Consider the following 13,607-nt stretch of genomic DNA (forward strand, 5'->3'; position numbering starts at 1 on the left):
CAAACATTCTTCTGAAACAAGGTCAAAGCCCACCTACTGTGTGGCCCTATCGTAGTCTGCCAACAGTGTGAGTTCCTGAGCTATGCCTGTGCTTCTTTGAAAGACTTTCCCATTAAACTCCTAAACCCCAAATAGGCTGCTATGTTCTTCTTCATAGATTTCTTTCATTTATTTTACTTTGAATGATCAGCTGTAACAAACTATAGTTTTTATTTCTTACCACAATACCATTTTGTTTTAGCATTTTAGGTAGGTAGGTAGGTAGGTAGGTAGGTAGGTGATAGGTAGGTAGGTAGGTAGGTAGGTAGGTAGGTAGATGATAGATAGATAGATAGATAGATAGATAGATAGATAGATAGATAGATAGATAGATAGATAGATAGATAGATAGATAGATAGATAGATAGATAGATAGATAGATAGATAGATCGATCGATCGATCGATCGATCAATCGATCTACCAGTTGTGACACTGAGGTTTGACTCCACAGGCATGCCCCTTCTTCTTCCTGGCTTTTGGTGATTCAGCTTTCATGCAGACATATACTGTATGTGCAAACATTTCTGCGCTGACCCATGAACCCTGGTGCAAACTAATACTGGTGAAGAAGAGGGCCCAGGCTTTAATGCCACCTGCCTCACAATAAAATAAAATAAAATAAATCCAAGATTTTGCCCTCTAACCTTTTTTAGTTCTCCAGTCTTCCACCTATTTGAAGACCTAGAGAAGCTTTAGTGCTTTACTGAACTTCAGTGGGCACTCTGAGACCAAGTAAACCTGCAGGATGTGTGAGAATGCACGCATGTGCACATCCATCCTTATGTTGTGAAATGTATGGCTGGGTGGGATTGCTTGCAAGGCACTGCAGGAAATATAATTGGCAGGAAGCTGTGAGGAAAGCCTTGCCGTGCTTCCTGTCACCTGTACTTTCCTGAATATTATGGGGTTGAGGTAACCCAATGTTTTGTGTCACGGCAGTGTTCTCATGGCATTTGAGAAAGTACAGCAGGAGGGAAGCTTGATGGAGTCAGGCAGGGCTTTTATTTTAAAAAGTTAAAAACACGGAATATTGAAAATCCACAGCCATTACATAAGGTTGGCTAATGAAACTGGAAACCACCCCATCTTGAAACTTTGAAGGACCCCCCCCCCCCCCATGTATGTTGGGATGAGAGGACTGCATTAATTCTTTACACAGTACATTACTCAAAAATATTTTTTAATGTTTTGGCCCCACTTGAGAACAGCCCAAAGGTCCACGGAGAGCAAAGCAGCTTCTCCTGCTTTCCACTGTGGTCAGTCAGCTGTCTCTGGGAGGCTCATATACAGGTCATGGAGGTGATGAACTGTGGAAGTGAGCAGTGTCATAGGTAAGCTGCCTTTGAATTCAGAATCTAGTAAAGCTAACTGTATGAAATAGCTGATAAAATAATATTTATGTTTTTTGCTAATGGCTGCGTTTTCTTAATTTTTGGTATACTGAAATCTTGAACATATTCTAAATGTATTGTTTCCAGAGCTTGAGAAATCTTTTTTGAGAACTACAGTTCCCCCAATGCTATAGCCAATGGACATGCTGAACCAGAGGTTCCTGGGAGTTGACGTCCAGAAACGTAACTTTCCTATTTTGTGATGATGATGATGATGATTTATTTATTTAATTTATTTATTTAATTTATATGCCGCCCACTCTACCCAAAGGTCCCTGATGATTTTGCTGTCTCAATCATTTTACTTTGGTCACTGACAGATCACAGTCCTTTCCATTGTATGTTACATGGAAGTAACTTCCCACTACAATCAACTGGATTTTAATCCCCTTTACATATATTTTAGGGCAGCAGTAGAATGGTAGACAGATAAGATTTTAAAGTGCTTATGTTTGGCTGGATCCCAGCTTCGGCACCCACACAGTTGTAAGTGTCTGACTGTATTTGTTAGTACAGTTGGTTCAAGTAGAAACAAATGTGTATTGAGGGTTTGAAGCTAGATTGGTAGACAACAAAAGAAGACTTCACAAGTAGAGGTCAAGGTGACTTGAATTCAGACAAGAGAATATGAACTGAACAACTATTGAATTAAGTGGGCTTTCTTGGATGCAGTCGTCCAAACTTAGAATAAACAAACTCTTCCAGAATCCCCAAAGACTAGGTTAAATGCTAAGCCTCCCAAGTTCAAAAATTAGACTTTACATTACTACTAGGGAGGTCTGTGAGCAAAATGCAGTGAAAATATCTTGTACGAGAAGAACTCCATAGTGCAGGTGGAAGAAAATCTAAGCATTTTGTTTACCAGCACAGTTAATAGACCCCCAGGGTTTGAATATATTTAAACTCTCCCTTTCCCACATTTCTTTTTTTATTACTGCAATGGCTACATTGCTAAAAATGTTGGTGTGCTTGATTTTTAGTTTCACAAGTGCTGAGTCAAATTTTGGACTAAGCAGTGTGTCAGAGACTTCAATGTGCTTGGCGTTACCTGGCTTGTAGGTACCTACGGGCAAAGATGTGCAAGGTCTAGTATTTTGTAGAGGATAGCCCTCTGTTTCAAGTGCTGATTGTCATCTCTCTGAGAGTGCCTTCAGTTTGAAGTGTTGGAAGAACACAACCTTGCGTGCTTCTCCTTTAACACTGGGTAAGTGTGGGAAAAATGCTGTGTATCTGCCAATAAACTTTGGGTGTGACTACACAGCAAGAGAAATGTGAATTCACTTGCTGTGAAATCTCACTAATGAATTAATTTTCCCTTGGTCTGTTTGAATTACTGTAACTGGCCACACAGGCAGAGGAGGAAGTTCACTAAACAGCCTTGTTTACAGCTTGTTAACATAGCTGTTCTGTACCTCTGCTGGAGGCAAAACAACATAGAACTACTTAATAAGATAATAAGATAACCAAATTTCAGATCCCTCCAACATGAAGGATTTCTTCAGCTCCATATTTTGTGAACTAGCTTGCTTTTGTTTTATTATTGCTCAGTGGGAGGTAAACATGGATCTTATTTGCAATTCCCATTGCTCAGGTTCAGAATTTTGCAGGGAATTGCAGAGGAAACATGGTAGTAGCAGAAAATAAATATTTCATTTATACAGAACAGTGCTGTTTGCAAAAGCAGCCAGAAACATCCACGCTAATTTCCTGAGAGCCATTGCAGTCAATTGTGCAAGAGACTCCCAGATATGAAGGGTCTCTTATTATTTTTTATGTCTGTGATTTTATCATGATTTTACTTAATCATATTTGTATTTTTAAACAATTGTGGCTGCTTTTAGCCAATACAATAAACTTGAACTTGAAAAAAGTATTTCATTTAATGTGGGATTTGATTGGTCCACAAGAGCCCACAGAAGACAACACCAGTGTTTCCAGTAGAATTGTCTAAAACATGGCTGACTGGGCAAAACATACAGAATCTGAAAGAGATTTAAGAAATGAGGTTTTGCGATCCGTCTTAAAGGTGTAAGTACATCCTGAAATTTCACGTATACCTTACATAAGGCCTCACAGTCTGTGGCATCACAAAGGCTTGCCTCCTGCGCCTCAGACCTCGGCCCTACAATCTCAGGAAGTGGGAAGTTGTTGATCTCACTACCACAAAAAAGACCTACGTAGATGATGCAGGCATTGTTGTAGGTATAAATGTTGACCTAGGTAGGTGTTAGGATGCCTTACAGAGTGTGAGAGTAGAGTTTCCCATTTCCTTGGAGCAAATAATTTATAATAGGACTCAGGAGAAGTGGGTTTCTCTGCTGATAGAACAGTGGTCCTGAACCACCTCTGCATTTTCGTTTTCTCAAAAGGGACATAAGATACCAGGCGACAGGCAGTTCCCCATTAGGAACTTTTCTTTATTCAGTGCCCTCACCCCATTTTCAACAGAGTGTTTGTGTTTCTACAGTGCTGTTCCTTTTTGGCACAGCCCATGCTTCAGTTGCTTCAAACAGCCTTCTTCTAACCCAGCACCCTTCAGCAGTGCTGGACTACAACTCCCATCATTTTAGCAACATGGTCAATGACCACAGATGATGAGGATTGTAATCCAATCCAGGTGAAGTGGGCAAGTTGGAGAAGGCCACTTTACAGTATTGGATCTTTTACTTATCTTTTTTTATCCTTCTTTGGACTCAAAAACTACTCAAACACCACCTACGTGGAAGCAGGCGAAGAATTGTCCTTGGAGTAGACAACCCCTCTGGGACATGCAGTCAGTTTACCCAAGGTTCTTGGGTATCTGAAAAAGCAGTTTTCCTGTTCCTATTGTATGGATTCTGTGCTGACTGTGAACATGACAAATGCACCTGCTTCTGTGACAGCTACCCTGGTTCTTTTCCGAACACAACCTTTGATTCCAGGCTACCAACTTTTCTGTGTATACATAGTCATGATTAGTGTGTGTGTGTGTGTGTTTCTGTCTGATTTATTTATTATTTCTTACATTTATACTCCACTTTTTAAGTAAAAAAACCCCCTACCACTTATACACTTTTTAAAATAATAAAAACAGGTAAAACTAAAAATCATAAAATCAAATAAAACAAACCTGCTCTTAAAAACCATTTAAATCAAGTCGCTACATCAAGGAAATGTTTATGAGTACTTTCTGGTTGCTGTTGTTGTAGTGTTTTCTTAGACGCCCAGTCTTTTGCTTCTTACCCACTTCAATCTGGAGGCTATTTGGTAACTGGAAACCTGCAGATTCACAGAGACTACATTTGAAGAGAGAAAAAAATCTGTCTTTCCCCACAAGAAAAGAGCATTTGGAGAAAGAGTACAGGCCTGTTTCTACAGTGCTGTCATCAGACAACACTGTGAACTGATTAGGTTGGTTGCATAAAGCATGATAAAACTCTCTACTTTATGATGTTTGCTTTTGTAACATTTGCCATGAGGCTCACTGTATGCAATAAAAGTTACTTTTATTCACAGAGAACATATCATCTGTGGTGGGGATGAACACTGTAAAAACATGGAAGCATCAAGAGCAGGGCAAAAAGGCAAAAGTGGCATTGTTTGATTGATTTATTTAAATTTATTTCTGAGTCATCACAAGGCTGCATACAATTTTAAAAAAAATTAAATATGAGGTAGTCAATCAGTTTTCAAAAGAAATTCAGTAAGACCAGGAATCACAGTCCTTGCATTTCAATGGGGCTTATATGGGAAAAGCAAACATGCATACCCAAGCTCTCCTACCCAACCACCAATCCACCACTGCTGATATCAATGGGGTTGCTGAGTCAGCACCATCCCAGACTGCCTAGACCTGAGACCAGGGAATGGGTCCTTGTGGACAGGTTGCCCTTTACAATGCTGAGGAGATGGAGCAGGCAAGGTTTGGGAAAGGGGGAGGCACGCTACCCCTCAGGCTTTGCATAGTTGCTGCCAAAAGAAAGCTCATGAGTGTCTATGCTGGTGCTCCACTCCTTGCCATTTTCAAAAGCAAATGGCATGATAGGCCAGGCCAGGGTTAAGGGGAAGATACAAGGTGGAGAGACAGTGTGTGTGTGCCTAGAGACTCAGAAAAGCCTAGCAATGCCCTAAAGTGCCAGTTGGCACCTTGTGACCTAGCAATCCTAGATGCTATCAACATTTTCCACTATTTTCTTCAGAAATTGGCAGTGTAATGACAATACAATGAGCACAAGAAGTTGTCCACATAGAAGGATAAAATGACCTGTTTGTGCCAGGTAGTACTAATAAGGGTGAGGTTTAGAAGAAGACAAGAACTGCTGCCTGGGTGATGTTGCAAGGCATTCATTCATTGTGTTTATATCCTGACTTCCCTCCAGCTAGTTCAAGGGGAAATATATGGCTCTTCTCTTTCCCACTTTGACCTCACAAAGGCCCCATGAGGTTGATAAGGCTGAGCATGACTGCCCCAAGGTTTCCACATGGTGAACCTTATGGCTCAGGGAGGCCTAGAACCAGGATCGCTTAAGTCCTAGTCTAGCACGCAATAATCACCACACCACACTGGCTGTCTTCACTCTCTTCTACGGGTGGGAGAGGGCACCATCTGGCTCCACTTCAGGTAGCAAAATGTCTGAGGTCAGCATTGTTAATGTGAAGTTCTGCCAAGAGAAAGGGATAAATGGAGATATGATGGATTATTATATATGTACTCAAGCCCGCTCCTGTGGCAACGGCGCTTTCACAAGAAACATGGAAAAGAAAGAGCAATAAAAGTTACAAGGGGAAATGCTTTTTGCTGATAAAAGACTGAGCGGATGACAAGTTACAAAAGCCCCTTGAGGGAGATAACCTTGAGACGCACCTGGATATAAAGATTAACCAACAACCGGAGTGTGGAGATTTATAGTGCTTATCGAGTGCCCAAGTTTCACTATTTACATTTGCAGAACTCGACTTTATTATTGGTTTCTCTCTGTTAATATTCCATACAATACAGAAACCTACATATGTAAAGAAGAAAGAAATCACTTACAGAAAAAGAAAAAGAAACTCTTTATCTAGCTTGGAGGTTTTACAAAGATATATTATAGAATGGTAGCCTGTATGACATTAAAGCATAGTCAATAGTCAATGATGGCAGAAAATATTGTTTTCAGGATTGTGTGTGTGTGTGTGTGTGTGTGTGTGTGTGTGTGTGTGTGTGTGTGTGTGTGTGTGTGTGTGTGTGTGTGTGTGTGTGTGTGTGTGTGTTCTGTGTCACTAAGACACAACCCTAGTGGGGATTTCAAGGTAAGTGAGATATTTAAGGAGAGGGTTCACCAGTACCACTCGCCTGGTGAGTTTCCATGGCCAAGCGAGGATTTGTAATGGGACTACTGGCAAGGATTTTTTAAATGGGAATCTCCCCATCACCAGATATTATGCCCTGTTCCTGTTCAACTCAGCTTAGAAATAGCAACAAAGCAAAACACACATACTCCACAATCCTGCATGCTAACTGTTCTGGGCTCCTGAAGCTGTTCATGAAACCAGAAGGACTGCAAAGGAGAAGACAGTTTTGCCATTGTTTAATCAAGGGGAAGATGTAGCTTTCCAGACTCAGAGCAACATGTCAAGGGGGTGTCTTGTGTGGGTGTTCACTGGAGACTTCAGACAAAGTGGGAAGAGATGGAGTTTGGACTTAAAGTACTGTTGGGAAAACAGACATATTAATGCCAGACAAGAGCCTGAAAAGGAACAATTAACATATTGTCAAGGAGGCAATAAAGCACTCTCAATATAAAAGGGCTGAGCGACTGTGTGGCTTTCCAGTGTATAGTAGTAGCCCCAGCCAGTCAGAAACTCATTATGATCTGCAGATGGCTTAGCTTTAAGAATGTTTTTGATAAAACCCAAAAGGTTTCTAGCTTAGAAGCCTGTTTGTTTTTCAAATATATCTGTTCTGTTTTTCATTACAGAGGGAAAATGTTCCAAATAAAAATGAACAGATATAGAAGTGAAAGGAGAAACAACACATTGACAAATGCATTTTGTCATGATATTCTGAGGAAAGATGACACTTGGTGTTTTATTATTTTATTGAGTTTATATTATTCAATCCTTGCTTTCTCCAAGGGACTCAACAGACTGGAGTTCATTGTCAACGGCACTCGGAAATGTAAGCTGAGGTTTCATCACACACAGACCTCCTATGTTGGTGGCATTTTCTGGGATCAGTCTTAACTTCTTTATGCAAATGGCATTTTAAGTCACAAATATATTTACACCGTAATATAAATGAGCAAGTGTTTCCCAGTTTTTCTTTTTAGGAGACAAGTCAATAATGGTACGGATTAGTTCACACATTGCTACATTTCTTGTCTTGTTAAGTACACAAAGATTGGTGACTAGCAATTGACCACCTGAGCTTGCTTTTTGGAAATTCAGTGTATTGATAGTCATGCCAGGGATGAAAGTGGATATCAAGGAGAATGGCACATGCAGTTCATCTCTTGTTGTAGCAGTCATCAAGTGATTGCAAGTGATGAACCCATCTTCCTTAGGTGTGATTGAACTAGCTCTCCAGTTTTCCCCACAAAGCTGTTTCAAATAGCACTGCCCCATGGTCACTACCGCATGTCCATCTCTGATGAACAGATTCTTATTATACTCAATGTGTTAGTTGGCTTACCTAGTGCCGGGGTTATTACGAGTCACAGTTTTGTTGATGGCCCACGTTAATAATGTAGTTGTCATGGTCTGTGTTTTATGCAATTAATTTGCATTTGCTTGTTAATATGTTCATCAGCCAGAAAAACAGGTGCCAGATATCAGACTAATAGATAATGCAAGTGGATACACACTGATGGAGACAATTTCTAAAACATTTACTGGTTACCCATCAATAGAATATTCTCTCCCTCATCTTATTCTGTGGTTGGAAACAATAGCTTCTGACCCTTGCAGATGGGAGTTCTTATGTCACGTGTCTTTCCATTAGCTCTGAGGTGTGAGTCATGCAATCTACGGGTGATGTGCAGCCACCCAATGCCATTTCTGTGATGCCTCCCCAAAAATCTGCTGCCTAATTTTAACTGAAAATTAGCAAAATTTATTTGAACGACTGCTGTTCTCCCCTCTTTGCTGTCTCTCCTCTCCTAAAATCTAGGTTATAAATTCAATGTAACAAGACCTGTTGTTTGCTTAAGGTGCACTGTAAAGTTCCATGCACAACGATACCATGCAAGAATAGAAGAATTTAATAGCACATAGGCTTGACTGAGTTGAAAAGGGAGCGGGGTCTGTGAAAACCACCACTTTCTCCCTTGGGAGATGAGTCTTCTGATGCTAGGCTGTCGTTTCATTCATCAGCTCTTTGCAATGTGGTCTACCTGTAAAGCAGTAATCCAAGCAGAATGCATTAAAATCCAGAGGAAAGAAGGAAGACATAAAGGAATGCTTTGCCTCTTTGGGCTCCTCACCTGGGTGGGTGACAGTTGCCTAAGGCTCTAAGGGTCTAGTGGTCAGTGGTAATGAGAGGCGCCAGGCTGATCTGCCAGCTGTCACCTGGGAAACATCAGAACTGATAAGTGTAATCAGTCTTCAAAAGAGTTCTGCAATATTTTTCTAAAGCAGACAAAAGGCTCCATAAAGGCGAGAATTCCACTGTTCATCTGTTCCTGCAGAAAGAATGTTTTCCAAATCTTGTGTGACAATCAAGTACATGAAGAACTGGGAATTCTGTGGAGGCCTGTATCTAAGACAGGATTCTTCAACACTGCCTCATGAAACTTTTGTGAATGGAGTTCACCAAATTATTGGAAGGCAAGTTGGTGGTTGTGGCATTCACCCCTCGTGCCCCATGCCTGACTCTCCAAACGCAGAGCACACGAAGGCAAACCAACACTCCTTTTCACCCGCTGCCACCAGTTGATCACTAAATCAACATTACTTAGGGAAGGATGAAGATGAAGGTCCAAACTTCACTGTCTTTTAAATAAAACTTGTTTATTGATTACAGATGTAATCATGTTACAGGTAACTTCTACAGGTTTATGTATCATCAATCTCAACCTGCTATTTGTTATAACAGTTCTTATTCACTCTTCACTCTAATCACACCTCAGCTCTCCCAAATACCACACTCTATCTCTCCACTCTAATCTCTCCTCTCTCTCACTGTCTGGCTGACTTTCTCTGACTCTGCCTCTTTATTACATATCTCTCGGCTACGCCTTTTAGTAACATTAGCCTGCAAGATGAATATGCATGACTACTTAACATAATAACGGTGAATGCTACACCGGTTTCTTGTTTAATTGTATCAGGACTAGAGACAAATTAAAAAATGGTGATTCGTTAACAAGGTTAACTGATCAACGAATACGAATATATGACTATTCGTCGAATTGACAAATCGATCTGTTGCTTCATCTGCATTTTAAACAGCTATAACACTGGCACCCAACCACCTAGAGACATCATGTTTGCAGGGAAGCTTCCTCAGATGGCTTTCTACAATTCCTGAATGTTTGGTGAACATTGGATCACAGATCCCCGAGTTATATAGTCACGAAGAGGACCCCCCAAGGAAAGATCCCCCAGATACTTAGAGACTCCAGAATCACAATGGAGCTTCCTATGTCTTCACCCAACAAGCCTGCCAACTTTGGTGAAGATTGGATATCAGATATCCAAGTTATTCACCCACAAATTGGGTCCACCCAGGAGAATTTACCACATGGCACAGAAGCCCATTCTACCTACCAGCCGCTGATCAGCTAATCAGAAGCTGATAGGCAGCCACCCCCACACACAGCCAGCCACTCCAACAGCCTACCCCACATCCCCTTCCGTTCCCTACCTTAGCCCCCACCCCACTCACACCAACACCCCCTTACCTTAATAGCTGCTATTGAGGTCTCCATCAGGCCTTCGTAGCTACAGGTGTAAAAGGGGAGACTGGCTGCCCTTTGCAAAGATGGCAGCTGTGGCTTCATTTAGGCTAGGAAAGCTGAAGCCACCATCTTTGCAAAGGACAGCCTGGATTCCCTTAAGGCAGGCTAAGGGAATCCAGGCTGCCCTTTGCAAAGATGGCAGCTGCAGCTTCCCTACCCTAAATGAAGCTGCAGCTGCCATCTTTGCAAAAGGCAGCCAGTCTCCATTTTTACATGTGTGGCTGTGAGGCCAGAAGACCTCGACAGCAGCGATTAAGGTAAGAGGGTGTTGGTGTGGGTGGCATGGGGCCTAAGGTAGGGAAAGGGAGGGGGTGGGGGTAGGCTGTGGTATTGGGTGGCTGTGTGGGGTGGTGGCTGCCTTTTTTTGCTGACAATCAGTTGATCGGTGGCCAGTAGGCAGACTTGTGTTTTTTTTACATACAAAGGACAAATAAAAACGGGAAATATTCATCCCCTCATATTCGTGGGGGTCTCTGGAACCCACAAATATGTTTTGATGAATATTTGATGAATCAGCTATATTCGTTGGAAAAGCGATCCGTTTTTATATTCGTCCCCATTTCTAATCGGGACATATCTTTCTTCCTTCAACCCCATTACTCCCCATGTTTTTCAATTTTCTCTTAGGAAGTACCCTGTTAAATTTTTAAATTATCATAAAAATATACTTGTGTCTATTTTAATTAATGATTTTGATCCCTTTTTTCTTTATTAGACTGTAAACATGCCACCAGGGAATGCTTTATTGTTCTCTGTTCATTACATCAGGTTTGTAGCTCAAGTTCTTAGTAAGTTTTGTTATCACTGGTGAGAATTAAAAAATTGGAAAGCAAGAGTATCAGAATTTGTGAGCATTTTGATGCTTTCTTTTTAGCTTCAAATTGGTAGAAGTTATTTTTTCGTACCAAAACCAATCAACCAATCAACTAACCAGCCAAAGAGCCAACCAACCAACCCACAATTTATATTCTATAGAACATCTTATATTTGTGTAAAATGCAAGGACAAGCATCCTATGTGGAGCGATGGCACTTGTGTGTTTCCTTACTCTTGCATTGCAACCAATCATACAACTAGATGACCTGGATGCACTATGGGAAGAAGGCAGACCAGCAGAAGCAGTGTCATGCTCTGGGAAATGTTCTTTTGGGAAACCTTCGGTCTTGGCATTCATGTGGATGTTATTTCAACATGTACCACCTATCTAGAGACTGTTGCAGACAATGAACACCACTTTAGGGCAATGGAGCTCTCTGATGGCAGTGGCCTCTTTCAGCAGGATAGTGTGCCCTGCCACACTGCAAAAAGTGTTCTGAATGGTTTGAGGAACATGACAAAAAGTTCAAGATGTGCTGGGACACCAGATCCAAGCCATGGAGGTTCCACCTTGCAACTTGCAGGACTTAAAAGGATCTACAGCTAATATCTTGGTGCCAGGTACCAGAGGTCTTGTGGAGTTCATGCCTCAATACATGCCTCAGAGCTGTTTTGGCAGCACAAGGGGGACCTACATGATATTAGGCAGGTAGCTTTAATGTTGTCGCTGATCTTGGCATTCATGTGGATGTTCCTTCGACATGTACCACCTATCTAGGGATTGCTGCAGACAATGAACACCCCTTCAGGGCAGTGGAGCTGTTAATGCAACATACTGTTAATGCAAAAACACTTTAAAAAAAGAGAATGCCATAGCTAACATTAAAAATGCCACTTTTGAGTTCCTGTGAGCGAAAAATCTCACAGTAGTTGTCCATTAATTTATTGGAGTGCCTTCATGTGTCAAGAAGCCTTTTTTGTTGCTGTTGATGATGAAAGAATTTCTGTGTCCTTGGAAGAATGACAATTTTTCCCCTCTGCTTCTAGTGTGAAGCCGCAAGTTGCAACTCTGGTAAGCCTGATGTGAAAAGAAGGTTGTCCAGTGCACGACATCACACTCCAAGGGACATCCCACTTGCCAGCTTGGCTGTTACAGTGAATGTTCTCCTCAGATGAGGAAAGAACAGCCCAAAAACCAAATGGATGACCCTCTCCAAATATATGAACATAAGGGTTAGGGAACGTTAAGTCCTTACCTTGTCCTTGCAGACAAGGATGAGGATCTGTAAAATTATTGTTCTCACTCAATGAAAAGGCATTTTTCTTGGACTCTCGGAGAGAAAATGATTTTGAGATTGCAAATGATGTAAAATAGTGAGAAACAATTCTCTAACACTGATGCTAGTGACTTCATTTAGAAGCATGGGAGCAGGTGTTTGTGCCCCTTTTGACTAGAAGCCATGTTTCTATGCCCGTGTGTGCACGCGCACGTGTCTGCCTACACACACTCGTGCTGAAAGGAAAAGACACATCTTGTACAGTTGGGGGAAGCTCTGGAGACCTTGATGAGAAGAATAAAGAATATAGCACCCCCTGTCTTGCTCTCACTTGGAGGTGAGGCATCTCACAGGGTTTGAAAACTCCTTGTCGAGGTGTTTCCTCAAGTCAAGATGGTCTAAATCTACAAGAATGAAGCACTGGGAATCGTTACATGCCTAGTCAGCCCTGAACATGGTGTTTTTTAAGAGCAGTATTATTTTTTTGAGCCTTCATTTTTTTTTACATTTGATGAAAGGAACAGGTGATCCTGTGAGCAACATGTTATTTCCCCCCCCAGGTTTTACAAAGAAAAGTGCTAAGTGGGCAACAATTCACAAATCCTCCCCAAAACTCTGAAATTCTTTTGAAAATTACACACACACAAAAGGATCAATGCTACCGGTGGTTACAGTGCTCTATAAAAAATAATGCCACAATACCTTTACTGTTACTTAAAAGTAGTCCATTAGAGGAAATCGTGTTACTGATAATGCATTCTTTCAAAGGTCTGCGCCAGTTTTCAGAAGCCCATTGGAAAGAGCACCCTCTGGTGGACCCCTTCCTACATCAGTTATCCCCTACCTTATGACAGTGGTGGGCAGCTACGTGCTGCCATTTGATATATCCCACAAGGTGATATATAACATCACCCTGGGACACAGGGGAAAATGACAGTTTCCTATGAAGGCTCATTCTGAAACGGAAATTTGTCATAGTGTCTTGGAGCAAAACTACATCATAAATGCCGTAAGGAATTTTATATGCCAGCTCATAGATGCTAAAACTGAAGGGTCTAGGACTGTGCTGGTGAACCTTGCTAGGTGCTTGTAGAAGGTGCCGGCTGCCGCTAGAAGCAAATCAAGTCTTGTTCCCCATTAAATCAACTTTCACTGCACAAGGATG

At 41.5% G+C, this 13,607-nt stretch overlaps 1 protein-coding gene across 2 annotated transcripts in view; it reads right to left on the minus strand.

Moving 5' to 3' along the window:
* KLF12 (KLF transcription factor 12) overlaps positions 1–13,607 on the minus strand; it is a 328,938-nt gene that overhangs the window by 17,602 nt on the left and 297,729 nt on the right. The window contains exon 7 of one of the 2 annotated variants that reach the window (XM_078390764.1): positions 5,936–6,071. The exons of the other annotated variant lie outside the window; for it this stretch is intronic. Within the exon in view, the coding sequence (XP_078246890.1) occupies positions 6,028–6,071 (44 nt within the window). The 3' untranslated portion in view covers positions 5,936–6,027. Of the gene's footprint in view, positions 1–5,935; positions 6,072–13,607 lie in introns of those variants that run through there. 2 annotated transcript variants of the gene reach the window in all.

Source organism: Pogona vitticeps, chromosome 3 (genome assembly GCF_051106095.1).
Source record: "Pogona vitticeps strain Pit_001003342236 chromosome 3, PviZW2.1, whole genome shotgun sequence".
Classification (NCBI taxonomy): domain Eukaryota; kingdom Metazoa; phylum Chordata; class Lepidosauria; order Squamata; family Agamidae; genus Pogona; species Pogona vitticeps.